Source organism: Meriones unguiculatus, chromosome 18 (genome assembly GCF_030254825.1).
Source record: "Meriones unguiculatus strain TT.TT164.6M chromosome 18, Bangor_MerUng_6.1, whole genome shotgun sequence".
Classification (NCBI taxonomy): Eukaryota; Metazoa; Chordata; class Mammalia; order Rodentia; family Muridae; genus Meriones; species Meriones unguiculatus.
In genome coordinates this window covers 3,119,527-3,146,779 of record NC_083365.1, presented here as the reverse complement: position 1 = coordinate 3,146,779, position 27,253 = coordinate 3,119,527, and the positions used below count along the sequence as shown (strand labels likewise).

The 27,253-nt window shown below is 43.2% G+C and overlaps 2 protein-coding genes and 2 pseudogenes across 2 annotated transcripts; 2 read left to right on the top strand and 2 right to left on the bottom strand.

The window, feature by feature from the left end:
• The first annotated feature begins 540 nt into the window (after positions 1 to 540).
• Positions 541 to 1,254, top strand: LOC110541997 (AP-5 complex subunit zeta-1-like; annotated as a pseudogene).
• Positions 1,255 to 8,092: 6,838 nt separating this feature from the next.
• Positions 8,093 to 9,028, top strand: LOC110541999 (olfactory receptor 4A15-like; annotated as a pseudogene).
• Positions 9,029 to 14,458: 5,430 nt separating this feature from the next.
• On the bottom strand, positions 14,459 to 19,977 carry LOC132649079 (uncharacterized). Its single transcript, XM_060372149.1, is given in 5 exon segments — positions 14,459 to 14,804; positions 14,807 to 17,206; positions 17,209 to 17,574; positions 17,668 to 19,884; positions 19,968 to 19,977. Coding segments are annotated over 5 exon segments (5,313 nt in total). The 3' UTR covers positions 14,459 to 14,484.
• A 46-nt stretch (positions 19,978 to 20,023) lies between these two features.
• On the bottom strand, positions 20,024 to 21,619 carry LOC110544760 (uncharacterized). Its single transcript, XM_021630609.2, has one exon. The coding sequence runs from the start codon at positions 21,617 to 21,619 to the stop codon at positions 20,024 to 20,026; it is 1,596 nt and encodes a 531-aa protein (XP_021486284.2).
• Between the last annotated feature and the right edge of the window lie 5,634 nt (positions 21,620 to 27,253).

Here is a 27,253-nt window from a genome sequence, read left to right as displayed (position 1 = left end):
ATACTCTCAGGCTCTGTAGATACTGTATCCCTGTGGATACTGTTCCCACAGAACTGTAGCCTAATCCTCCTGTCCCAAGTAATGGACTGCTAAATACTGCCATGGACATCTTCACAGCTCACTAATAGGAAGTCCAGTCCTATTTTTTGTGTAATAGGAAGAATTCAAAGTAGTTGGAATGCAGCAGTGAATGAAAAAAGCCACCCATCCCCAACAATCATGTACTTTACATTGTTATAACCAGATAGCAAACATCAGTTTTTCTAACTGAATACTACTGAGAGTGAACTTTCAGGAGTAGGTTACTTGTGGAGTGAGTTATAAATCAAATCAGACAGTTAATCAAACAACATTTGTGCTAAGATTGTAGCAGCATATCATATTGGTAGGTCACTGCTATAGATTATATTTAGAGGTTGCAGCTAATTTGCTGGCTATCTTTCTCCTCTGGTAGCATACAGGGTATCTTCTAGTACCGTGAACAGTAGTCAATAGTGGTAAAGCCTCTAGTTAGGTACCAGCTCTACAGCTCAGTGTGCAATGAGATATGTAAGAATTGTCTTCAATAATAGGACCTTACCTTTGTGGAGAGCCTTGTGGCCTCTGTGTTCTTGCCCCAGCATCCTGTCCTGCTTTGAAGTGAGACAGAAAAGGAGAGAACAGATCCTCAAGAACCAGCAGCCTAAGGGGTCCAGTGATAGACACCTCCCTGTCCTGCCCAAGGTCATTGGCCTGGTCCCAGGTACCCTCATGGAAAACCAAAACAACCTGCTCAGCAAAAGGTAGGTAGTCTGGCTGTACTATGCCAGTATCCATCCAGGGCTTCAGAACTCGGGTGTGTTCTCTACTCTCAAGACGAAGCAGCCAGATCCCATTATTGAGGTGGATGGAGCAATGGCTTCTGACCTCTTCACAGTACTTTCCACCAGCCAGCACTTCACAGAGGACCAGTGGCTGAACATACAGGCCTTCTCCATACTATGAAAACGGCTGTTTCACAGTGACCCCGAGGATCCAAGCAGTCCAGATGCAGATGACAAGTCAGAGCTGGAGGATTCCACCCTGTCTATGCTCTCTGCTTCTTCCACGCCCAACCAACTGCTTCTTTCTCAGAAGCAACTGAGGGAGATGGCCTTCAAGTACTTCCAGCACCTATTGGAGCAGAATAACTGGAGAGCATTGAGGAAGTGGGGTGCTCACCTACAAAAAGCTTGCCTGATGAAACTGATGCTGAGACTCACAGCCAAACACTGATCAGAGTGCAAAGAGACTTGTGAAAGGATCAGAGGACGTAGAGAAGGGAGAGGACAGGCGGGACACAAGAAGACCAACACAGCCAACTAAACAGTGCTGGGGCAGTGGTGTGTGGATGACAGGACTTGCAGAGATTGAAGCACCAACCAAAGACCATGCATACGCTAGGACCTAGGCTCCCTACACAGATGTAGCCAATGGGCAGTTCTGGCTTCATGTGAGTTACTTAGTAAGGGGAGCAGTTGAGGAATGGATACAGAAATTGTGATATTTTTACACAATGGAATACTACTCAGCAATTAAAAACAAGGAAATCATGAAATTTGCAGGCAAATGGTGGGATCTGGAAAAGATCATCCTGAGGTGAGGTATCCCCAGAGCAGAAAGACACACATGATATATACTCACTTATTTAGACCTATAAGATAAGATAAACATACTAAAATATGTGCACCTAAAGAAAATAAACAAGAAAGAGGACCCAGGGTAAGACAATCAATCCTCACTTAGAAAGACAAGTGGGATGGGCATTGGATGTAGGAGAAAAAAAGAAACAGGACAGGAGCTTACCACAGAGGGCCTCTGAAAGACTCTACCTAGCAGTGTATCAAAGCAGATACTGAGACTCATAACCAAACCTTCAGCAGAGTGAAGGGAATCTTATGAAAGAAAGGGGAGTTAATATGTCCTGGAGATGATAGGAGTTCCACAAGGACCAAATATATCTGGGCACAGGGGTCTTATATGAGACTGTTTCTCCAACCAAGAACCATGTATGGATATAACCTAGAACCTCTGCTCAGATGTAGCCCATGATAGTTCAGTATCCAAGTGGGTATCCAGGGGCTATTTCTGACATGAACTTTGACCTCCCCACCCCCCAAGAGAGGAACAGCCTTGCTAGGCCACAGAGGAGAACTTTGCAGCCAGTCCTGAGGATTCCTGATAAACCAGGGTCAGATGAAAGGGGAGGAGGACCTCTTCAAGCAGTGGACTTGGAAAGGGGCAGGGAGGAGATGAGGGAGGCAAGGGGGGTTGGGAGAGAATGAGGGAGAAGGATACATCTGGGATATAGAGTTAATAAAATGTAATTAATAATAAAAATAAATTTAAAAATTAAAACAATAAAGAGATGCATGCTATAAAAACAAAAAGAAAATGCCTTTGTAAAATTGTCTATTGGCAAGTCTGTAAAGGCATTTTCTTAATTAGTAACTTATGGGAGAGGGTCCAGTTCTTGTGGATAGTGACATCCCTGGGCTTGTAATCATTGATTTCATAATGAGAAAGCAAGCATGGTAAGCCATGGAGACTAAGCCAGTAACCTGCCTGTAACCTCCATGGCCTTGCCATCAGCTCCTGCCTCCAGGTTCCTGTCCTGTTTGAGTTACTGTCCTGATTTCCCACAGAGATAAAATATTATGTGGAAATGTAAGTTGAAATAAACACTTTCTTGCCCAAGTAACTTTGGTCATGATGTTTCTTTAGAGCAATATTAACCTTAAGACAGAATGTTGTCAAACTGCCTTCTAATATTTATGTTCATGTCCATTGATTAGTGCTACTTCCAGCCTTGGTCAGAGAAGCTTCCTATTATTTTGGGTGGTTGTTACTGCAAAGAATAATAATAACTGGTCAATGTACTGAGAATAAGTTACAGTGAGTGCTCATTAGAAAATGGATTATCTATATCAACATCACCAAGAATCAAAACACATCATGGAAAATTGCACAGAAAGAATGTAAGACCCTGAAGATAAAGAAGAGTGCTGTAACATAGCCATACCACATTAAATTAATGAACATATGAATCCAAAGAAGCTATGGCTACTTTTAGAAAGTGTTCAAAGATTAGACCAATGACAAAATCCCAGTATTAAAAGGAGAGGTATTTGTTGGCTGTTCTCTTCATGCATGAGTAGGATCTTTTAAGATTTTTTTCCATTTACATTGGAATGTCAACTAATGCTGCTGTCTAGATCTTGTTAAGGTGGCCGCATGGTTAATGTTTCATGAGTATGAGTGTAGCCCTCTATCTTAAATAGAAGACACTGTCTTAAAGCAGACATTCTGGTTCCTTGGTTCTTGAAGCAAGTCAAAGGAATGAAATAAAGCCATACAAATAGGAAAGGAAGCAGAATATTTTTCTTTCTTTCTTTTTTCTTTTAGTTTTTTTTTTTTTTTTTTTTGGCAGATAACGTGATATATACGTTAGACCCTGAAGACTCTACCAGAAAATTATTAGATATTATTAAGTAATTTCTTTTTTAATTATTTTTATTTTTATTAATTATAGTTTATTCACTTTGGATCCCCTCCGTACTTCCTTCCCTCCTCCCTTCCCAGTCCTATCCTCTCTCTTCCCCACCCGTGTCCCTCTCCCAGGCCACTGAAAAGGGAGGTCCTCCTCCCCTTCCCTCTGACCGTAGTCTATCAGGTCTCATGAGGTATGGCTGCATTGTTTTCTTCTGGGGCCTGGTAAGGCTGCTCCCACTTCAGAGGAAGGTGATCAAAGAGCAGGCCAATCAGTTCATGTCAGAGACAGTCCCTGTTCCCATTACTATAGAGGCCACTTGGATACTGAACTACCATAGGCTACCTCTGTGCAGGGGTTCTAAGCCATCTCCATGAGTGGTCCTTGGCTGCAGTATCAGTTTCAGAAAAGACCCCTGTGCCCAGACTTTTAGGATCTGTCACTGTCCTTGTGGAGCTCCTGTCCTCTCCAGGTCTTACTATCTCCCATTTCTTTCATAAGATTCCCTGCACTCTGCCCAAAGTTTGGCTATGAGTCTCAACATCTGCTTCGATATCATGGAGGATAGAGCTTTTCAGAGGCCCTCTGTGGTAGGCTCCTGACTGTTCCCTGTTTTCTCCCTCCTCTGATGTCCATCCTCTTTGCCTTTCTGAATGGGGGTTGAGCATCTTAGCCAGAGTCTTCCTTTCTGATTATCTTCCTTAGGTGTACAGATTTTAGTATGTTTATCCTATATTATATATCTAATATCCACTTATGAGTGAGTATATACCCTGTGTGTCTCTCTGCTTCTGGGATACCTCACTCAGGATGATCTTTTCCAGTTCCCACCATTTACCTGCAAATTTCAAGATTTTCTTGTGTTTTTATCACTGCCCTTTCTCAGACAATTAGGAATAGTGCTTCTTCAAGATCCAGCTATACCACTGCTAGGCATATATCCAAAAGACACTCAAGTATATAACAAGAACATCTGCTCAACCATGTTTGTAGCAGCTTTATTTGTAATAGCCAGAAGCTGGAAACAGCCCAGATGCCCCTCAGTTGAGGAATGGATACAGAAATTGTGGTACATCTACACAATGGAATATTACTCAGCGATAAAAAACAAGGAAATCATGAAATATTAAGTAATTTCAACAAAAGAGCAGGTATAGAGTCACTATTCTATCCTAGCTGAAGAGTTGTTTGTAGGTGGCTTCTGAGGGAGAGAAAGTCGCTCAAATTTGTAATTTTGCCACTGGAAGCTAATCTGTGCTCCAGTGAATGTCCTTACACCATACACATATAACTAGCACTAATTGGACTCTACAGGATAAAGAAATTATTTTAATGGGAAGGCATTAAGTAGAAAGAGATTTTATCATGTGGTTGGATGGATATTATAACTACACATTGTACAGATACATGAAATTTACAAAGAATAAATTAAGTTTAAAAAATAGGAATCTCAGATCTCCATCTTTGGTGATTAAAATTAGCATGACTATGCTTTTGTAGGTGTTTCTGGCAATACTCCATCTCCCCTTGGATTTTGACTCATTTCTTTTATGGCTTCTTTTAGCTTCCACAACTTTCTTTTCTAGGTGATGCTTTCTTTTTTTTCTGCAAGTAGTTAGAATTTTGCCAATAACCTTATTGTCTTTAATGTATAGAATGTATTTTAGGTTGATTATAAACTTGATTTCTTATATTGTATAAGTTTTAGTGTATATAGAGACATGTTTAGATTACGGAGCTTCCATGTAATTTAAATGGTATCTGAAGACTAATTACTTCTGAATTTATATTTTAATTAAATTTTTATTTTTTAATATTAGTTAGTTTCTTAACCTTGTATCTCACCTCTAGTCCATTCCCTTATTCCCTCCCAATCACATCCTCCCTTCCTCATCTCCTCCCTGCCCCTTTCCAAGGTCCTCCTTCCCTTCCATCTGACCCTAGCTTATCAGGTTTCTTCAGGACTGGCTGCAAAGTCCTCCTCTGTGGCCTAGCAGGGCTGCTCCTCCCTTGGGGGGGAGGTCAAAAAGCCAGCCATTGAGTTCATGTCAGAAATAATCCTTGTTCCCCTTACTAGGGTACCCACTTGGATACTGAGCTACCACGGGCTACATCTGAGCAGAGGTTCTAGGTTATATCCATACATGGTCCTTGGTTAGAGAAACAGTCTCATAAAAGACCTTTGTGCCCAGATATATTTGGTCCTTGTGGAGCTCCTGGACTCTCTAGGTCATACTAATTCCTCCTTCTTCCATATGATTTCCTGAACTCTGCTGAAGGTTTGATTATGAGTTTCAGTATCTGTTTTGATACACTGCTAGGAAGAGTATTTCAGAGGCCCTCTGTGGTAGGCTCCTGTCCTGTTATTGTTTTCTCCTACTTCCAATGTCCATCTTATTTGTCTTTCTAAGTGAGGGTTGATCATCTTACCCCAGGTCCTCTTTCTTGTTTATCTTCTTGAGGCGTACAGATTTTAGTCTGTTTATCTTATCTTATAGGTCTAAGTACCCACTTACAAGTGAGTATATACCATGTGTGTCTTTCTGCTTCTGGGATACCTCACTCAGGATGATCTTTTCTAGATCCCACCATTTGCCTGCAAATTTCACGATTTCCTTTTTTTTAATTGCTGAGCTGAATTTATTTTATGACATCATTTTCAGTAACGTTGGATTGGACATGTGAGGATTATCTCATCTAAATTGTATCAAAACTTTTAGTACATTAATAAACAATGATTATGATATATATTATTTTTTGCATATCTGTCCTATATGAAGCATTGAGCTTTTCTTTCATGTCAGTGCCTTCTGGATTTAAATTTTAAAATCCATGTTGATTGGAAATTAACTCTTATACAATGTTTTATACAATATTTTTGCTTTTGGTAGATAATTTGATATTTACTGTTAGTTTTCTGTTTTATTCTACTTGATTATGCTGATTTGACTGTCCAGGTACAAAGCTGAACATACAAACTTCATTGGAAGGAGTATGTAGACGATATCTTGGGCATGAATCCTTGGTTAACTTAATTTGAAGCAAGCACTTTGGGGAGTGTTTGAAGCATTCCCTTTGGGAATTAATGTTGCCTCAAGGTGTAAAATAAAAGCCATTTCTTACTAGACATGAACCACATTGATGCAGATATATAAATGCACAGTAATGAAAAACAAGTTATTCAGCACTACACATATCTCACTAAATGTATTATAAAATTTTTATTTTTAAGTAAATGAGTAAAGCTTTAGAGTTGCTTGCCCTTGACATATTCTCAACAAGAATTTTCACATGAGATGACACATCAAGTACTCAGCCTCATTTTCGAAGTCAAATGTAGGTAAATCCATAATTTAAACTAAAATGCATTTAAAATGGAAAGAATACAGATATTCAGTGCAAGCTAAAGGAGCACAATATTTATGTGACTAAGATTTAAAGTCTCAGTAAGTATGTGTGTTTTCATCCTGTTCTTGCCGTTATACATGGATTGATATGGTCATAATATTATCTTATCTTCATCAAACTAAGTTATGATTTTCAGGGTTCAAAAACAAAGTCGTAGACATCTACATTTTAAACAAGTGGCCAAAAGGAAAAGCAAACCAAGCTAACATATGGGAAATCTGCTTATTTTGAACAAGTTGTACCTCCCTTAATTATGCCTTCAGTTATATCAGAAAATTTTTACGCCGTGGCCAAGAATAAGAATGCATATGCATGCATTTAATTTTATAGATTATTGTTAGAAAAAAAACACAATTAAAATAATATCTTCAAATATTGTTTCATGTATTGGAATGTGTTGTAAGATGGAGAAAAGCTATGGTAAAGCATAACAAGTACCATAACTTATATATTTTACAGTGCTATTTCATAATATATAAAGTATATATTGAATTTCATTTGGAGAATATAACTGTTAATAAACTGTCACTTTAATGTATTATTTTAAAATGTCCAAGTGCTCATTATTTCTGATTTTGGTAAAATATACAACATACACTGTCAAGCAACCATCACTGATTTTGTGAGTATGCAGATAATTTTTAATTGTTTTTCTGTATTTCCATGGATAGAATAAAATTTAAGGTTTATTTTTTGCTCATTTACATCTCCAATGGGTTTGATATTGAAATAATAATTTGAGTGTCTGGGGCAATTGCTGTTATTTACAGATGCTAGGAACTCTTACTGTGTAATCAGAAAGGCTGTCTTTAAACTTTGTCACAAAATTTTATGATGTATGTTCTAGATATGATTTCATATAAATACAGACATATAGTCTTCATGTGATTGTATTTTTCCTAGCTCTTTTCACAGATAAATCACCCAAGTATCTGCCAGATCCCTGAAGATTTACTACCATGGTTGTAGAAAGGAGTTTTTGAAAATGAGTGGAGCAATGCAGTAAGAAATTAAAACTAACTATGTAACCAAGATGGAGAATTGATGAGAAAATGGCTACATTGTAACATAGAACTTATCGTTTCAAATCCATTTCAAAAGTATCATTTTAAAATTCACCTGCTCTTGTCTGCAACCTCTGACATCTGAGTGAATTCAACAACCTCTGAATAACATATGGAAAGGAGGAACAATGTGACTGAGTTTATCCTCCTGGGCCTCACCCAGAACCCAGAGGGCCAAAAGGTTCTGTTTGCTCACCTACATTGTGACAGTGATGGGCAATCTGCTCATCATGGTGACCATCATGGCCAGCCAATCCCTGTGTTCCCCTATGTACTTTTTTCTGGCTTATTTGTCATTTATAGATACTGTCTATTCTACTGCCATTGCTCCTAAAATTATCATTGACCTGCTCTATGAAACAAAGACCATTTCCTTCCAGGCTTGCATGACTCAAGTTTTTATAGATCATCTATTTGCTGGGGCTGAGGTCATTCTTCTGGTGGTGATGGCCTATGATCATTATGTAGCCATCTGTAAACCTTTTTATTATTTGACAATCATGAATCAACGGATTTGTGTTCTCATGCTGTTGGGGGCCTAGATTGGAGGATTTCTTCACTCACTAATTCAGTTCATCTTCACTTATCAGCTCCCTTTCTGTGGCCCAAACATCATTGACAGCTTTGTGTGTGATATGTATCCTTTGCTAAAGCTAGTTTGCACCAATACTTATCTCATTGGGCTTTGTATGATCGCTAATGGAGGGGGCAATTTGCACTATCACCTTTATAATTCTTCTAGTTTCCTATGCTGTCATTTTTCATTCCCTTAAAGCACATAGTCTGGAAGGGAAGCGCAAAGCTTTGTACACATGTGCATCCCACATCACTGTGGTTGTTTTATTCCTTGTTCCCTGCGTCTTCCTATATGCAAGGCCTACTTCCACATTTCCCATTGATAAGTCTGTGACTGTGGTTGTAAGTTTTATAACTCCAATGCTGAACCCCTTGATCTACACACTAAGAAATGCAGAAATGAAAAATGCCATGACAAGACTTTGGAGCAAAAAAATCAATCTCAGTTTTGAGAGGTCTATATAACTCTTGAAAAGAGAAAGCAGGGATTTTTATTATTTAACAGAGAAAAAAATTTTATTGCATTACAGAAGCTTTTCCATTTCATTAGGTCTCATTTATTGATGGGACCTGTGCTGTTGGTGTTTTGTTCAGGAAGTTGTCTCCTGTGCCAATGAGTTCAAGGGTCTTCTCCATTTTTTCTTCTAATAGGTTTAATATATCTGGTTTTATGTTGAAATCATTGACCTACTTGTACTTTAGTTTTGTGCAGGGTGATAAATATGGATCTATCAGCATTTTTCTACATGTAGATTCAGTTAGACCAGCACCATTTGTTGAAGATGCTATCTTTTTCCAATTACGGTATTGAAGCAAATCATGAGACTCATAGTCAAACTTTGGGCAGAGTGCAGGGAATCTTATGGAAGAAGAGGGAGATAGAAATACCTGGAGGGGACAAGAGCTCCACAAGGAGAACAACAAGGCCAAAAGTTCTGGGCCCAGAGGCGGGGGGCACTGCAGAGACTGATGTTCCAACCAAGGACCATGCATGTAGAGGACCTAGTCCACCTGCTCAGATGTAGCCCATAGGCAGCTCAGTCTCCATGTGGGTTCCCCAGTAAAGAGAGCAGAGGCTGTCTCTGACATAGACTCTGTGGCTGGCTCTTTGACCACTTCCCCCCTGGGGGGTGCAGCCTTGCCAGTCCACAGAGAAAGATGATGTAGTCAGTCCTGATGAGACCTGACAAGATAGGGTTTGACAATAGGGGAAGAGGACCTTCAATATCAGTGGGCTAGGGGAGGGGTATAGAAGGATAAGAGGGAAAGAAGGTGGGATTGAGAGGAGATAAAGGAGGGGGCTACAGCCAGTATACAAAGTGAATAAATTGTAACAAAAAATAAATAAAAATGAAAAAAAGAGTTTCATTATTGTTCTCTTTTGCTACTTTAGGCTCTTATTCAAAAGCAGGCATTTAAATTAACATTTAAGTAGATAATCTTTGTTCTCTAGAGAATACAATAGTCACCCTACCTTAATATTTATTTCAATACCGTTCAATTTTATTTCCTTAATTTGGAGTTTCAAATATATTTTAACATATAAGCATTATTTTCTCACTCATCCTTTTTGAATTTATAAATGATTTTCTCAGTGCAGTTGGCAATATTAATACTTCTAGGTATTCATCGACATGTGTGAATCATAAGCACCTTCATCAGAAATTAAACAGATATTAACTATAATCTGTCCATGAAATGTTCACTCAATGGTGGAGAAAATAGAAGTAATATAGATAATTGATTCCTGAGATAGGAGTCAAACATAGACAATTAAGTTCATAAATATTAGAATCAGAGAGTCTAGCTAGCATCTGCATAATATTATGAATATGCCAGGAATCAGAGTTTCTTCATTAATGCTGTCACAGAGATAGAGAAGCTAAATTCCTGAAGAAAATTTTCTATTTCTATTTATCAACTTGTATGTAGAAACAATATAAAAAGTTTAAATGTGTGTGTTCCAAATTACATTCTGTAATTCTGACACCAAGTGTTACCTTTTAGTTACTCTGAGAGATGAAAGTACAGCTTGATTTCTCACCATAATAGTGATTTTTCTCAAGTCCATGTATCAAATGACTATGCTGTAAACCATCCATTCACAACATCTATTTTTATATATTAATTTTTAAATATTAATCACAGGTTATTTACTTTTTATCCCAGCTGTAGCAGCCTCCCTTATTTCCTCCTAATCCCACCCTCCTTCCCTCATCTCCTTCCTGTCCCTATCCAAGTCCACTGCTTGGAGAGGTCCTCATCCCCTTCCATCTGACCCTAGCTTATCAGGTTTCTTCAGGACTGGCTGCATTGTCCTCCTCTGTGGCCTAGCAAGGCTGTTTCTCCCTCGGGGAGTGGAAAGGAGGTAAAGGAGCCAGGAATTGAGTTCCTGTCAGAAATAGTCCCTGTTCCCCTTACTAGGTTACCCACTTGCATACTGAGCTACCATGGGCTACATCCAATCAGGGATTCTAGGTTATATCCATACATGGTCCTTGGTTAGAGAAACAGTCTCATAAATGACCTCTGTGTCCAGATATATGTGGTCCTTGCAGAGCTCCTGTCCTCTCTAGGTCATACTAACCTCCCCTTTTATCATATAATTCCTTGCACTCTACTGAAGGTTTGGTTATGAGTCTCAGCATCTGCTTTGATAAGCTGTTAGGTAGAGTCTTTCAGAGGCCCTCTGTGGTAGGCTCCTGTCCTGTTTTTTGTCTTCTCCTATTTCCCATGTCCATCCCATTTGGCTTTCTAAGTGAGGATTGATCATCTCACTCCGGTCCTCTTTCTTGTTTATATTTTTAGGTGCACATATTTTAGGATATTTATCCTATCTTATAGGACTATATAAGTGAGTATATGCCATGTGTGTCTTTCTGCTCCTGGGATATCTCACTCAGGATGATCTTTTCTAGATCCCACCGTTTGCCTGCAAATTTGATGATTGCCTTGTTTTTAAGTAGTATTGTTTTTGAGTAGTATTCCATTGTGTAAAAGTACCACAATTTCTGTATCCATTCTTCCATTGATGGACATCTGGGTAGTTTCCAGTTTCTGGCTATTACAAATAAAGCCACCAAAAACATGGTTGAGCAAATGTCCTTGTTCATTCAAAACATCTTTACAACATTCATTGTACTCAGACTCTGAATTACTGCACAGTGTCAGATACTCCTGGGCTGTATTAGATTTACTCAACATTTAGTGATCTGAAATGCTGGATAGACCTTATTATTTTATTAGATGAATTCTTTCTATTTATTTATTTTTATTATTAGTTACATTTTATTAAATCTGAATTCCAGCTGTATCCTGCTCCCTCATTCCCTCCCAATCCCACCCTCACTCCCTCATCTTCTCCTTGCCCAGTTCAAAGTCCACTAATAAGGAGGGAGGACCTCCTCCTCTTTCATCTGACCCTGTATCATCAGGTATGTTCAGGACTGGCTGCAAAGTCCTCCTCTGTGGCCCAGCAGGGCTGCTCCTCCCATGGAGGTTGGGGAGGTCAAAGAGACCAACATTGAGTTCATGTCAGAAATAGTTCCTGTTCCCCTTACTAGGGACCAACTTGGATACTGAGCTACCTTGGGCTACATCTGAGCAGAGGTTCTAGGTTATATCCATACATGGTCCTTGATTGGAGAAACAGTCTCGTATAAGACCCCTGTGCCCAGATATATTTGGTCCTTGTGGAGCTCCTATTCTCTCTAGGACATATTAACTCCCCTTTCTTTCATATGATTGCCTGAACTCTGCTAAAGGTTTGGTTATGAGTCTCAGTATCTGCTTTGGTACACTGCTAGACAGAGTCTTTCAGAGGTCCTTTGTGGTAGGCTCCTGTCCCGTTACTTGTTTTCTCCTACATACAATGCCCATCTCATTTGTATTTCTAAGTGAGGATTGATCATATTACCCTGGGTCTTCCTTCTTGTTTATCTTCTTTAGGTGTATAGATTTCATTATGTGTACCGTGTGTGTCTTTCTCCTTCTGGGACACCTCATTCAGAATGATTTTTTCCAAATCCCACCATTTGCCTGCAAATTTCATGATTTCCCCATTTTTGATTGCTGAGTAGTATTCCATTCTGTAGAAATACCACAGTTTCTGTATCCATTCCTCCATTGATGGACATCGTGGTTGTTTCCAGGTTCTGGCTATTACAAATAAAGCTGCTACAAACATGGTTGAGCAAATGTCCTTACTTGAGCAAATTTTGGATATATGCCAAGGAGTGATATAGCTGGATCTTGAGGAAGCAATATCCCTAATTGTCTAAGAAAGCCCCAGATTGATTTCCAAAGTAGTTGTGCCAGTTTACATTCCCACCATCAGTGGAGAACGGGTCCCCTTTCTGCACAACCTCTCCAGCATGTGTTGTCATTTCAATTTTTTATTTTAGCCATTTTGATGGGTGTGAGGTGAAATCTAAGAGTCATTTTGATTTGCATCTCTCAGATGGCTAAGGACGTTGAACATCTCTTTAAGTGTTTCTCTCCCATTCTATATTTGTCTAAAGAGAATTCTCTGTTTAGCTCCATACCCCAGTTTTTTAATTGGACTGCTTGATTTGCTGCTTTTTAACTTCTTTAGTTCTTTATATATTCTGGATATCAGCTCTCTGTCAGATATAGTGTTGGTGAAGATCCTTTCCTAGTCTGTAGGCTTTCATTTTGTTCTAAAAACAGTGTCTTTTTGCTTTACAGAAGCTTTTCAGTTTCATGAGGTCCCATTTATTGATTGTTGTTCTTAGAGCCTGTGTTGTTGGTGTTCTGTTCAGGAAGTTGTTTCCTGTGACAATAAGTTCTAGGCTCTTCCCCAATTTTCTTCTAACTGATTTAGAGTATCTGGTTTTATGTTGAGGTCTTTGAGCCACTTGGACTTTATTGCAGGGTGATAAATATGGATCTATTTTCATTTTTCTGCATGTAGACATCCAGTTGGACCAGCACCATTTGTTGAAGATGCTGTCTTTTTTACATTGAGTGGTTTGGGCTTCTTTGTCAAAAATCAAGTATTCATAGATATTTGGGTTGATTTCTGGGTCTTCTATTCAATTCCATTGATTCTCCTTTCTCTTTCTAGGCCAATACCATGTAATTTTTATTACTATTTCTCTGTAGTACAGCTTGAGGTCAGGGATGGAGATACCTCCAGATGTTATGTTGTTGTACAGGATCTTTTTGGAAATTCTGGGCTTTTTGTTTCTCCATATGAAGCTGAGAATCTTCCTTTCAAGGTCTGTAAAGAATTGTTTTGGTATTTTGACGGGAATTGAATTGAGTCTGTAGATTGTTTTTGGTAGAATGCCCATTTTCATTGTGTTAATCCTACCGATCCATGAGCATGGGAGATCTTTCTATTTTCTGATATCTCCTTCAAATTTTTTCTTCAGAGACGAAGTTTTTTTCAAACAGGTCTTTCACTTGCTTGTTTAGAGTCACACCAAGGTACTTTATGTTATTAGTGTCTTTTATGAAGGGTGTTGTTTCTGCAAGACCCCCCGAAGGTTGTCTTCCGTCAGGGAGACCCCGTACCCAAAGATCAACGAGTCCAGTTGTTCGGATGCAACCAGCAAGAGGTTTTATTGAGTACACGGGTACCCGGGGCGACAAAGTCTCTCGGAAGACTTGCGCGCCTCTCGGTTGGGGTGACAGGTTTTTATAGGGCTCGGGAGCAGGAAGCGCGGTTACAGAAGCGAGAAGCATAGTTACAGGGGTCTGATTGGGTGGTTTGAACAAAGCCGTAGTTAAGTCACGTACCCAGAACAGGGAAGGCCGGAAGGCAGATTGTGAGCAGAGTCATGTACCCGGAACCGGGAAGGCAGGAAGGCAGATTGTGAGCAGAGTCAGCATTATGCTAGGACTTTATTCTTTCATTCCCCCATTTTTCTTCTAGCTTAGAATGGAATCCTTCATTCTGCGGGTCTAGGGAGAGTCAATCTCCGTCTCCAGCTGCTTGAGTTGATGATACTGCTGGGTTAGCACTAACGTCTGTATGACGGAGAGCCGGTCCTTTATAAACTGAACTAACCTATTTAGAATGCAAGGCCCGAAAAGTAGAATTAAAAGAATTATAATTAAGGGGCCCATGAGAGAGGAAACAAGAGTGGTGAACCAGGGGGCCTTATTGAACCAGCTTTCATACCAACTTTGTCTCTCATTGAAGAGCTTTTCTCTCTGATTAAGTCTCTCTCTAAGTTTGGCCATATTGTCTCTGACTAGTCCGGTGTGATCGGCATAGAAAGAGCCGCACATAGTCCTCCCTCTTGCAAAAAGAGGATATCTAGCCCTCTACGGTTCTGTAGAACTACCTCAGACAGTGAGGTCAAGGATTTCTCCAAGGCACTTACTGATTCTTCTAACGCCTGTAGATCGGCATGCATAGCTTGTTGAAGTTGTAGGAACTGATGGGTCGCTGATAGGGCGGTGGCCCCAGTCCCAATCCCTGCGGCTATGCCCCCAACCGTTAGTCCCCCCAGCATTATTGCCAGGGTTAGAGACAAAGGTTCTCTAGGGTATCGAGTCCCTTTTTCAAAGTGCCTATAAACTTCTTCTGGTTCATGGTAAACTATTTTAGGCCATAGTTCGATTAAAATACAAAATTCAGAACTATCATTTCAGCCTTGGGCTGATATACAAGGGGTCAGGCCAGTGTTGCAGGCCCACAAGGTATTATTGGGGGCAGCCAGGTAATAACTTCCTGAGGTAAGAGGGGCAGTGGAATTACAAAGTGGCTGATTGGCAGCGGGTATGGTCCCTACACAAAGTCCTTGCCCGGATACCTCTGACAGGGTTAGCTTATGCTGAACGGAGGGATAGCAAGTTGCTGGCAGTGTGGTATGATTAGAGAAATTGCCCATTATAGCTAATCCCTCATAATAGGGTGGGGTAGAAACCAGGCATAACCAACATTCTTGAGTCAGGTGGGGATCGGAGCGGTTTAGCACCTGGTAGGCTCCTGCTATTAAATCTAGAAGCCTACCTCCTGACCCAGGTCGCTGAGGTTGCATCGTGGGGCCTGTAATTAACCGAGCAGAGCTGGGGGAAGAAACAGAAGTACTTGGGGGTGATGTTGGCCGGGGTGGAGGTCGTGGTAGAGAGGGCTTCTGTAAGACTGGGTTGGGACCCACAGAGGCAGTTGTGGGTGAGGTCTTTTTAAGTTTGAGTTTAAAGGTAAGGCCCATCTCCCATCCGTGCATATAAAGCCTGATGCCCCATTCAAAACCCCTGGTGCTAGTTGTCCAGGGCGCTTTCTTTCCCTGCTCAGTGAACTGAATGAGCAGGGGATTACACCACCCCTTTGTAGTGCTACTGGTGGCACATTTTGTCTTTAATTGATCTGGGATATGATTGGGGGTCGCCCCTGGGTGGAGATCTTTTCTCTTAACAGTTATATAATCCCAATTGGAGGAGGGAGCCCAGTAGGTGTCTCCCGTAGTTTCACAGGACCAAGAGGCACAAAAGTAGTCATTTGCCCACCCACATTTATAGTTGAGGTTTTTGTTCCTATGACTTCCTGGACAGACATAGATCCCTGCCTGACCATGTAGGTCTGCTCTCTCAATCCCGTTGCGACAGCCCGGAACTATGGGGCGACGGCCCTCTAGCTGGGGGGCGCTTGACCCCGGAGTGTACACGACCTCGGGGGTTCCCCAGTCGGGGCTGGCCCCTAGAGCAAGGGCACAGAGATCTACCTCCAGACTGGGCCAGTGGGGTTGGGCTCCAACCTGGGAACTGGTGTTAACAATATCCCCAGCTTGATTTTCGATAATCCAGGTATAGTTAAAAATTTGGTGCGGGGAAGAGGCCTGGGTTGTTGTAATACTCAGGGTAAGAAGCAAGACTATTAGGGTTCCCCCCCCCCGAGTCAGTCTTATCTTGAGAGGATTTTGAGTGCGGTGGAGTTTCCATTGGGTTCCCGAGTCCGAGGCGTCAGGCGGCTGCTCAGGGGTGGCGGCCTTGACGTGGGAGGCGTGGACCCAGGCTGCGATGCCGTCTACTTTCAGAGCTGTGGGTGTCATCAGCAGAACAGTGTAAGGTCCTTTCCAGCGTGGTTCCAGGTTCCTTGTCTGGTGTCGCCGTACCCAAACCACGTCTCCAATCTGGAATTGGTGCGGGACTGCAGGTTGACTTAGCTGCTCTCGATACGCGGCCGCCAGAGGCTTCCAAACCTCCCGTTGCACAAGCTGTAGAGCCTGCAATTGAGCTTGAAGAGAGGGGGTATCAGCAAAGGAGGCTATTCCAGAGTCAAAGAAATGGGCAGCTGGTGGCGGGGCGCCATACAAGATCTCAAAAGGAGTGAGCCCATGGGGGCCCGGAGTGTTTCGAGCCCTATACAACGCTAGGGGAAGGAGGGATACCCAGTCCTTAGCGCCAGTTGCAAGCGTTAATTTGGTTAAAGTCTCCTTAATAGTTCTATTCATACGTTCTACCTGCCCTGAGCTCTGGGGGCGGTATGCACAATGTAATTTCCAATCAATCCCCAACAATGTGGCCACTGACTGACTTACCTGGGAGACGAAGGCAGGCCCGTTGTCAGAGCCCAGTACTCGCGGCATTCCATACCTAGGGAAGATTTCTTCTAAAAGTTTCTTGGTGACAACTCTGGCAGTCTCATGTTTAGTAGGGTAGGCTTTTGCCCACCCAGAAAAGTGTCTATAAATACCAGTAAGTACCGGTACCCATAGAGTCCAGGTTTCACCTCAGTGAAGTCTATCTCCCAATGAGTGCCAGGGCGGTGTCCTCGGACCCTGACCCCCGAACCGATCTTGTTACGGCTTGCATTGACTCGGGCACATGCCGTGCACTCTTCAGCTACTTGTTGTAGGATTTTATCTTTACCTAGCAGATAGTGGGCGTTTTCCTCTCTGTCCAGGAAGGTTTTCATCTTTTTGGAGCTAAGATGGGTCAGTTGATGGAGATACTTGATCAGGTCCCGGGTCTGTTGTAGGGGCCACACAGGTCGCTCGTTGAAAGTCCAGAGTCTTGTTGTGGGGTTGTATGTGGCCCCCATTCCTTTGAGGAGGTTTTGGTCCTCCTCAGTATAATGGAAGGAGGGTTTTTGGACGGAGTAGGCCTCTGCCATGGCCAGATCTATGGCCATGAGGCGGGGAGCCTCTGAATTTCCTTGCATCGCTACTTCCCTGGCTGTCATGTCCGCCAAGCGGTTGCCCCTGGCTTCCAAGCTGGCTTCCTTTTGGTGACCTGGGCAATGAATAATGCTCAGCCTCAAGGGTAAGAACAAAGCCTCTAACAAGGCCAATATCTCCGTCTTATTTTTAATCTCTTTCCCTTTGGAGGTAAGCAGTCCCCTTCTTCGATATATTTCTCCATGGATATGAGCAGTAGCAAAGGCATAACGGCTGTCTGTATAGACATTTAGCTTCTTACCTTCCGCCATTCGGAGGGCTTGGGTCAGGGTGATGAGTTCAGCCTGTTGCGTTCCAGGTGGTAGGGCCTTGGCCCAAATTGCCTCAGTTTCGGTGGTGACCGCAGCCCCTGCTCTCCGCTCTCCGTTGTCCAGGAAACTGCTCCCGTCGGTGAACCAGGTGAAGTCGGCCTCCGAAAGGGGTTGGTCAGTTAGGTCAGGTCGGGTGCCATGTACCTCTGTAAGTATCTGGAGACAATCATGAACTTCTGGACCTTCTGGTAGGGGAAGCAGCGTTGCTGGGTTGAGGGCTACCACAGGACCAAATTGCACTCTATCAGTGTCTAGTAACAGAGCCTGGTAATGAGTCATGCGGGCATTAGAGAGCCATCGGCCCGGAGGTTGTTTTACCAGGGCCTCAACCACATGTGGAGCCAGGATAGTTACCGGCTGCCCCATAGTCAGTTTGCCAGAGTCCTTGAGCAAGAGGGCGATCGCAGCCACCATCCGTAGGCAAGGGGGCCAACCTGAGGCCACTGGGTCGAGTTTCTTAGACAGGTAGGCAACCGGACACCTCCAAGGTCCAAGTTTTTGAGTTAGGACTCCTCTAGCATACCCTTGTCTCTCGTCCACGAAAAACTCAAAGGGCTTGTTTAAATCCGGCAATCCTAATGCAGGGGAAGTTAGCAGGGCCTCTTTTATTTATGCGTAGGCCCTCTGTTGTTCATCCCCCTAAGTGAAGAGAGTCCCTTGTTTGGTAAGGGGGTAGAGTGGTGCGGCCATCTCTGCAAACCCCGGGATCCAGAGGCGGCAAAACCCCGCCGTACCTAGGAACTCTCTTAACTGCCTCGGATTTTTGGGTTCTGGAATTCCCAAAATTGTCTGTTTCCATGCCTCGGTCAGCCACCTTTGCCCATTTTTGATCTGGTATCCCAAATAAGTAACTTGTCTTTGGCAAATCTGGGCCTTTTTGGCTGAGGCCCGGTATCCTAGAATTTCTAAAGTTCTCAAGAGGGCCTCTGTTCCCTCCTTACATTCTTTCTCAGTTTCTGCAGCCAGGAGGAGGTCATCCACATACTGGAGTAAAATTAGGGTAGGGTGATGGACCCTGAAGTCAGCCAAGTCCTGGTGTAGAGCTTCATCGAAAAGGGTGGGGCTATTTTTGAACCCCTGTGGTAATCTTATCCAAGTAAGCTGGCCCGATAGTCCCAGCTCTGGATCCTTCCACTCAAAGGCAAAAATAGATTGGCTCTTTGGGTGGAGCCTCAAACAGAAGAAAGCATCCTTGAGGTCCAGGACTGTATACCAAACATATCTCGGGGGAAGCCCAGTCAACAGATTGTATGGGTTGGGGACTGTGGAGTGTATGTCCTCCATTCCTTTGTTGACTTCCCTTAAGTCCTGTACTGGGTGATAATCTCCTGTTCCTGGCTTTTTGACTGGAAGGAGAGGCGTATTCCAAGGAGATTGGCACGGTACCAATATGCCCTGATCTAAAAGTCTCTGAATGTGGGGTCTAATTCCCTGGTAGGCCTCATGTGACATTGGATATTGTTTGATAAAGACAGGAGTCGCAGATGCCTTTAGAGCAATCACCAAGGGCGGTTGGTGAATGGCGAGACCCATTCCTCCGGTCTCCGCCCAAGCCAGGGGAAATTTCTCTAGCCAACTAGTCACATCCTGCGACTCAGGTTTCTCAGGCTCGTGGAGCCGGTACTCATCTTCTAAGTGTATGGTTAGCACATGCAAGGGCTGTCCCTGCGGCCCGGTAATATGGGCTTTAGTCCCCTCAAAGTGGATTTGTGCCCTAAGTTTCATAAGTAGGTCTCTCCCCAGCAGGGGGTAGGGACAATCAGGGACGTGCAAAAAGGAGTGAGTTACCTTACCGGTGGCGAGTTGTACCTTCCTCTCGGTAGTCCAACGGTACCTCTTTCCTCCGGTTGCTCCTTGAACCCATGCTGATTTGTCAGTTAGGGGTCCCGGTGAGGTGGTGAGTACCGAATGTTGGGCTCCGGTGTCCACCGGGAAGGTGACAGGTTGCCCCCCCACATTAAGAGTTTTCCTGGGCTCAGGGGGAAGCTCCTGACCCCGACACCCCTAGTCTTCCAGATTGAGCAAATTGGTCTGAGGCTTGGGTCTTTGAGGTCCCTTTTGGTGGCCCTTTGGCTTCTTGGGACAGTCTCGGGCCCAATGCCCTCTTTCCTTGCAGTAGGCGCATTGATCCTTGTCCAGTCGGGGACCCCTACGGCCTCCCAGGTCCTGTCTACTCTGCCTTTGTTCTGTCACTACAGTGGCCAACAACCTGCTAAACTCTTTATTTCTCTTCCGCTCCCTGACATTCTCCCTTTCTTCTGCCTCTCTCTTCAGCCTTTCGTCCCTTTCTTCCTGTGTCTCTCTCTTGTTATGAATCCGCTCTGCCTCCTTCAGCAAATCCTGCACTGTATTTTCTCTTAAATTGTCAAGTCTTTCTAACTTCCGTCTAATATCTGGGGCTGACTGCCAAATGAAAGACATGGCTAAGTTAGTTGCCTGATCCGGACTATCTGGATCGTAGGGAGTATACACACGGTATGCCTCCTTGAGGCGTTTTAGGAAGGCAGAAGGAGATTCTTCAGACTTTTGAGTCACTAATTTAACCTGGGCCAAATTAGTTGGGCGCTTTGCGGCCCCACGGAGACCCGCCATGAGCAACTGGCGATATTGACGTAGGCATTCCCTACCGCGCTCAGTGGAGAAGTCCCAATCCGGTCGCTCCAAGGGAAAAGCCGCATCTATTCTGTGTGGCAGCTGGGTGGGTTGTCCATCGTCTCCTGGAACATTTTTACGCGCCTCTATGACAACCCGCTGCTTTTCCTCAGTGGTCAACAGCGTCTGGAGCAGCTGTTGGCAATCATCCCAGGTGGGCTGGTGAGTCACTAAAATAGACTCGATCAATGCAGTGAGCCTAGAGGGATCCTTCGAAAAAGCAGGGTTATTATTTTTCCAATTATATAAATCAGACGCAGAAAAGGGCCAATATTGGAGCTGGCGATCAGGCCCCATCCGTAGCGGTAGGGCCTGGGATGTGGAGTCGGGAGTGACTTCCCGTCTTCCCCTTAAGCGTCCCGCCACCGGGGACGAGGGAGGCTCTCCCTGGGGTCCCCCTCTGGTGGTTGCCTCCTCTGGTTCCTGTGCTGGGTTTGGGCCCCGGTAAGGAGGGGGTTGTTCGGTCATCAGGTCCAGTAGAGGGTCATCATCCGCCGGCAGGACCAGGGGTGTCTTCTTGTGGCTAGGGTCCTTTTCTGGAGTAGGTTTCATAAAGACTGGGTAAAGGGTGGAGTTAACTGGGGTAGGAACTAATGGAGGCGGGAGAGAGGGGGCAGAAGGAGTGGGTTTTGGGCAAGGGGGAGGCAAGAAGGGCTTCACCCACGGTGGGGGGTCCTTGACCAGAGATTCCCACGTGATGATATAAGGGACTTGGTCTGGATGCCCATGGGGCCCAGGATTCATGACTTTGGCCTTCACCTGCAAAATAATATCTAGGTTAAAGGTGCCATCTCGTGGCCAGCCCACGTCAAAGGTGGGCCATTCAGATGAGCAGAAGATGTCCCACTTTCCTTTCCGCACTTCCACCGAGAGATTGTGGGCGATGTCACGGACTTCCTTGAAGTGCTGCAAAGTTAAACTTTTGGGGGTGGTGATAGTTTGTCCCATGTTGGTAGACAGACAAACAACACTCACTACACTTATGACAAAAATCAGGCAGACAGAAGACAACACAAACCGCACGGTACGAGATCGGTGCCAAAGCGAAAGTAAAAATTCAGATGGAGACCGTGTCGGAGGTCCGGTTCCTCCGTCTCCCAGATGAAGCACGTAGCCTTCTCTGGGGCGTCGCCTCAAAGAATCCCACTTGGCTCGTGTTTCCAGACAGGAGAGAACCCAAGAAGGGTTACCTTTCAGATGGGGAAGCAAATGATTCCCCTACCAGGCACTCCTGAGACGTCTCCCAGGAGGCACGGAAAAGAAGTCCAAGCCCATCGGCTCCTTCTAGTTTCCGTCTGATACAGATGACCTGGCCAAGCCCAGACCACAGGGGGACTCGAACCCCCTGGAAACGAACTCACAAAGACAGACCGTTTAACACAACGATACACAAGACTCACAGAATAGGAAGCCGGCAGTCTTACCTCCCGAGGCTGGGTCGGTGGTCCCTGGGCAGGGGTCTCAAATCCTGGACGAGCCCCCAAATGCAAGACCCCCCGAAGGTTGTCTTCCATCAGGGATACCCCGTACCCAAAGATCAACGAGTCCAGTTGTTCGGATGCAACCAGCAAGAGGCTTTATTGAGTACACGGGTACCCGGGGCGACAAAGTCTCTCGGAAGACTTGCGCGCCTCTCGGTTGGGGTGACAGGTTTTTATAGGGCTCGGGAGCAGGAAGCACGGTTACAGAAGCGAGAAGCATAGTTACAGGGGTCTGATTGGGTGGTTTGAACAAAGCTGTAGTTAAGTCACGTACCCAGAACAGGGAAGGCCGGAAGGCAGATTGTGAGCAGAGTCACGTACCCGGAACCGGGAAGGCGGGAAGGCAGATTGTGAGCAGAGTCACGTACCCGGAACCGGGAAGGCGGGAAGGCAGATGGTGAGCCGAGTCAGCATTATGCTAGGACTTTATTCTTTCAGTTTCCCTGATTTCTTTCTCGGCCCTTTTGTCTTTGATATACAGGAGGGCTTCTGATTGTTTTGAGTTCATTTTGTTTTCAGCCACTTTTCTTAAGGTGTTTATCAACTGAAGGAGTTCTCTGGTTGAATTTTTGGGGTCGCTCATGTATACTATCATATCATCTGCGAATAGTGAAACACTGACCTATTTTCCCATTTGTATCCACTTGATCTCCATTAGTTTTCTTATTGCTTTAGCTAGGATTTCAAGTACTATGTTCAAGAGATATGGAGAGAATGGGTAGCCTTTTCTTGTCCCTTATTTCAGTGGGATTGGTTTGAGTTTCTCTCTATTGAGTTTTATGTTGGCTATAGGCTTGCTGTATATTGCCTTTACTATGCTTAGGTATGTGCCTTGTATCCCTGATCTCTCCAAGACATTAAACATGAATGGGTGTTGGATTTTGTCTAATGTTTTTTCAGCATCTAAAGAGATGACCATGTGGTTTTTCTCCTTCAGTTTGTTTATATGGTGGATTACATTGATGGATTTCCATATATTGAACCAACCATGTGTGCCTGAGATGAAGCCTATTTGGTCATGATGGATATCTTTTAAGTGTTTTTGGAGTAAGACCTAATGATTGTTGGGATTTCCTCAGTGTCTGTATTTCACTTCTGATTTTGCTGATTTGGATAGTTTCTCCCTACCTTTTAGTTAGTTTGGTTAAGTGAGTGTCTATCATGTTGATTTTCTCAAAGAACTAGCTCTTGGTTTCATTGATTCTTTGAATTGTTTTATTTGTTTATAATTTATTGATTTCTGCCCCGAGTTTGATTATTTCCAGCGGTATACTCCTCTTTAGTGTGTCTGCTTCTTTTTTTTCCCTAGGGCTTTTAAGTTGCTTTAAAGAGATGTCTCAAATTTCTTCTTGAAGGCACTTAGTGCTATGAACTTTCCTCTTAGCACTGCTTTCATTGTGTCCCATAAGTTTGGGTATCCAATTTTAATTGAATTCTAGGAAGAATGTCTTTAATGTCTTTCTTTATCTCTTCCTTGACCTAACTGTCACTGAGTAGCGAGTTGTTCAGTTTCCATGTATGTGTAGGCTTTTGTTATTTCTGTTGTTGTTGAGGTCCAGCTTTAGTCCATGGTGATCAGATAGGATACAAGGGATTATTTTAATCTTTTACCTATGGAGGCTTGCTTTTTGACCAACTATATGGTCTATTTTGGAGAAACTCCCATGAGGTGCTGAAAAGAAGGTTTGCTCTTTTGAATTTGGGTGAAAAGTTCTGTAGACATCTATTAGGTCTATTTGATATAGTTTTGCGTCTGACTGGATGATCTGTCCCTTGTTGAGAGTGGAGTGTTGAAGTCTCCCACTATTAAGGTGCTGGGTCAATGTGTGACTTCAGCTTTAATAATGTTTCATTTATAAATGTAGGTAGTCTTATATTTGTGGCATAGTTATTCAAAATTGTGATGTCCTTCTGTTGGAATTATTCTTTCATCTTTCATAAAAAGCAAGTTCCCCTCATCTTTTGTGATTAATTTTGGTTGAAAGTCTATTTTATTAGATATTAGGGTAGCTACTCCAGCTTGTTTTCTGGGTCCATTTGCTTGAAAAACATTTTTCCAGCCCTTACTCTCAGGTAGTGTTTATCTTTGTTGCAGAGCTGTATTTCTTGGATGCAGTAGAATGTTGGATCTTTTCTCCACACCCATTCTGTTAGTCTGTGCCTTTTTATTGGAGAGTTGAGTCCATTGATGTTGATAGATAATAGTGACCAATGAGTGTTAGTTCCTTTTATTGTGGAGTTGGTGGCCTTACTGTGATTCATTGCTTGTTTTCTTTTAATTTTTGTTGGGAATTTATCTGTATCCTATGTTTTCTTAGGTGAAGCTGTTTTCATTGGATTGGCGTTTTCCTCCTAGTATCTTCTGTAGGGCTGGATTGCTGTGTAGATATTGCCTAAAATTAGTTTGGTCATGGAATATTTTGTTTTCTCCATCTATGTTGAATGAAAGCTTCACTGGGCTGGCATCTGTGGTCCCTTAAAGTCTGCATGACATCTGCCCAGGCCTTTCTGGCTTTCACAGTTTCTGATGAGGAGTCTGGTTTGATTCTGATAGTCTTCCTTCATAGGTTACTTGGCCCTTTTCCCTTGCTGCTTTTAATACTTTTTCTTTGTTCTGTAGGTTTAGTGTTTTGACTATGATGGGACGTGAAAAGTTTCTTTTCTGGTCTAGTCTATTTGGTGTTTTGTAGGCTTCTTGTATGTTTATGGACATCACTTTATTTGAGTTGGGAAAATTTTCTTCTATGATTTTCTTAAAAATATTTTCTGGACATTTGAGCCTGGAATCTTCTTTTTCATCTATTCCTATTATTCTTAGGTTTTCTCTTTTCATGGTGTCCTTGATTTCTTGGTTGTTTTGTGTTTGGGACTTTAGTGACTTTACTTTTTCTTTGAGAGAAGTATCAATTTCAGCAAGTGTCTCTTCAGCAGCAGAGATTCGCTCTTCCACCTCTTGTATTCTGTTGGTGATGCATACCTTTGTGATTCCCGATCTTTTCTCTAAGTTCTCCAACTCCAGGGTTTTCTCAATTTGTGTTTTCTTTATAGATTCTAATTCTGTTTTCCTGCTCTGCACCATTTCCTTTATCTGTTTGAATGTGGATTCTTGTCTTTCTATAATGGCCCCTATTTTTTTGTTTGTTTCCTCTCTAGAGTCCAATAATTGTGCCTCTACTTGGGTGGCTATACTTTTCTGTGTTTCTTTGAGAGCTTTGTTTATTTCTTCTTTATTAGCCTCCACTTGTGAGATTATTATTCTGAGAGATTTGTTCATTTCTTCTTTTTGTTCCTCTAATAACTGCATAGGCATAACTTTAAAGTCATTTTCCTGTGTTTCCACTGAATTAAAATATCTATTGATTTTCGGGGTTGCTGGTGGAGCCATGATGTCCTGATTTTTGTTGGGTATGTTCTTACGCTAACCTCTGGCCATTTGCTTATCTGTAGCCTTCACAGTTTGTTCCTGGGGTCAGTACTTCCAACTGGAACTATTTTTCTCTGGTGTCTGGAGTATTCTTCAGGAAGATGAGAGAGGTCCACTGGTTTGAGAGTGTGAGTTGGTGCTTCAGCTATACCTGAGGGAGGAAAAGCTGGTGGCCTAGAATCCTTATTGTGGGGGAGCAAGCATCTCTGTGTGTGTGTGTGTGTGTGTGTGTGTGCGCGTGGAAGTGTGTCTTGAAGGAGAGAGTGCTAGAGAGTGTACGTGCTTGGGATATGGAGGATGGGAGCAAGCGCAGGAGCAGATGTGGATACTCACACTGTTTACAAGCACAGATTTTGGGCTCAATGTGCCTGTGCAGATTTCTTGAATACCCAGTGGTCTACAGTCTGAGGGGGTCTCTGTGGGCTGGACTCTGAGCTCTGTGGCTGATGCTGCGGGCAGGACCTGTACACTGTTTTGCGTTCTGTGAGTCTGGCATTGTGCTCTGTGTTAGAAGTTGTGGACACAGCAGGCTAGGCTCTGCTCTTTGAGTTGGAAAGTGTTGTGGGTTTCCTCTGCTGCCTCTGCCTCTGCCTCTGCCAAAGAGGGATGATGGAGGCCTGTTGTGGGGAAAATGCCGGGGGTTTGAGTGTTCTCCCTCTCAAATCTCAAGCAGGGAGATCTGTGCTTGGAGCAGCCAGAACTGTACTCTTTGCACAGAGCTGCATGCAATGTGGCCCACCTCCTCTGCCTCCTCTGCCTCCTCTGCCTCCTCTGCCTCCTCTGCTGGCTGCAGTATCTCTGCTGCTGCCTCTGATCATTATAGGAAAGTGCCTGGGAATTGAGCCCCCAGGAGGAATCCACGGAGATGTCCACTGTTGACCTGTATCTTATTGGTCTCAGTTCAGGGTTTGTCTCCCTTCACCCTGGAAGCCTCTGTGCCATTACTTTGGGTTCCACTGCCCCTCCACTCACCAATTTCGGAGTTTCAGCTCCTCTGTCCCTCAGATATGTTGCACGTTGTTCACCACCATCTTGGATCCCCCAATGAGTTGTTTTCATTACTATGAAAATACAGAAGCAAAGATAGTCGCTCCCAGATGAGTTCATAATGATTTTCCAATTGTGAAAACCAGATTTGATTATTTTTTTATGTATCTACATTGTTCATTTGGATTTTTTGTACAAGCCTTTGTATATGCTTATTTATCATATATATATACTAAAACTTATATATACTAAAACTTCAATATTATCTCTAATATTTTAATAAAAATATTTTTATTAATTATACTTTTTTCACTTTGTATCTAAGCTGTAGTCCCCTCCCTCTTCTGTTGGTATAATGTTCTTTTAAAATGTATATGCCTTACCCTTGTTAATTCAAATGCTGATTTCCCCACCCCCAACTCTCTGGTTTCAATCTGGATACTGCATTGTGATACTCACTATAAGCATCCTGTCTCAACCCTTGTGTAAACAGGACACAAATAAAGCAGCTAGATACAATGTTGTGCAATGGGAGGAGCCAGAGGACAGGAAAGAGGGGAGGAGCTAGAGAACAGGAAGGGGTGAGAAGGAGTAGGAGCTCGAGGAGAGGAACACGAGGTGAGCAGAGCGGGAGGAGAGAGCTTGGAGGACTTGGAGCATGAACCAGACCTAAGATTTCACAAAAAGCAA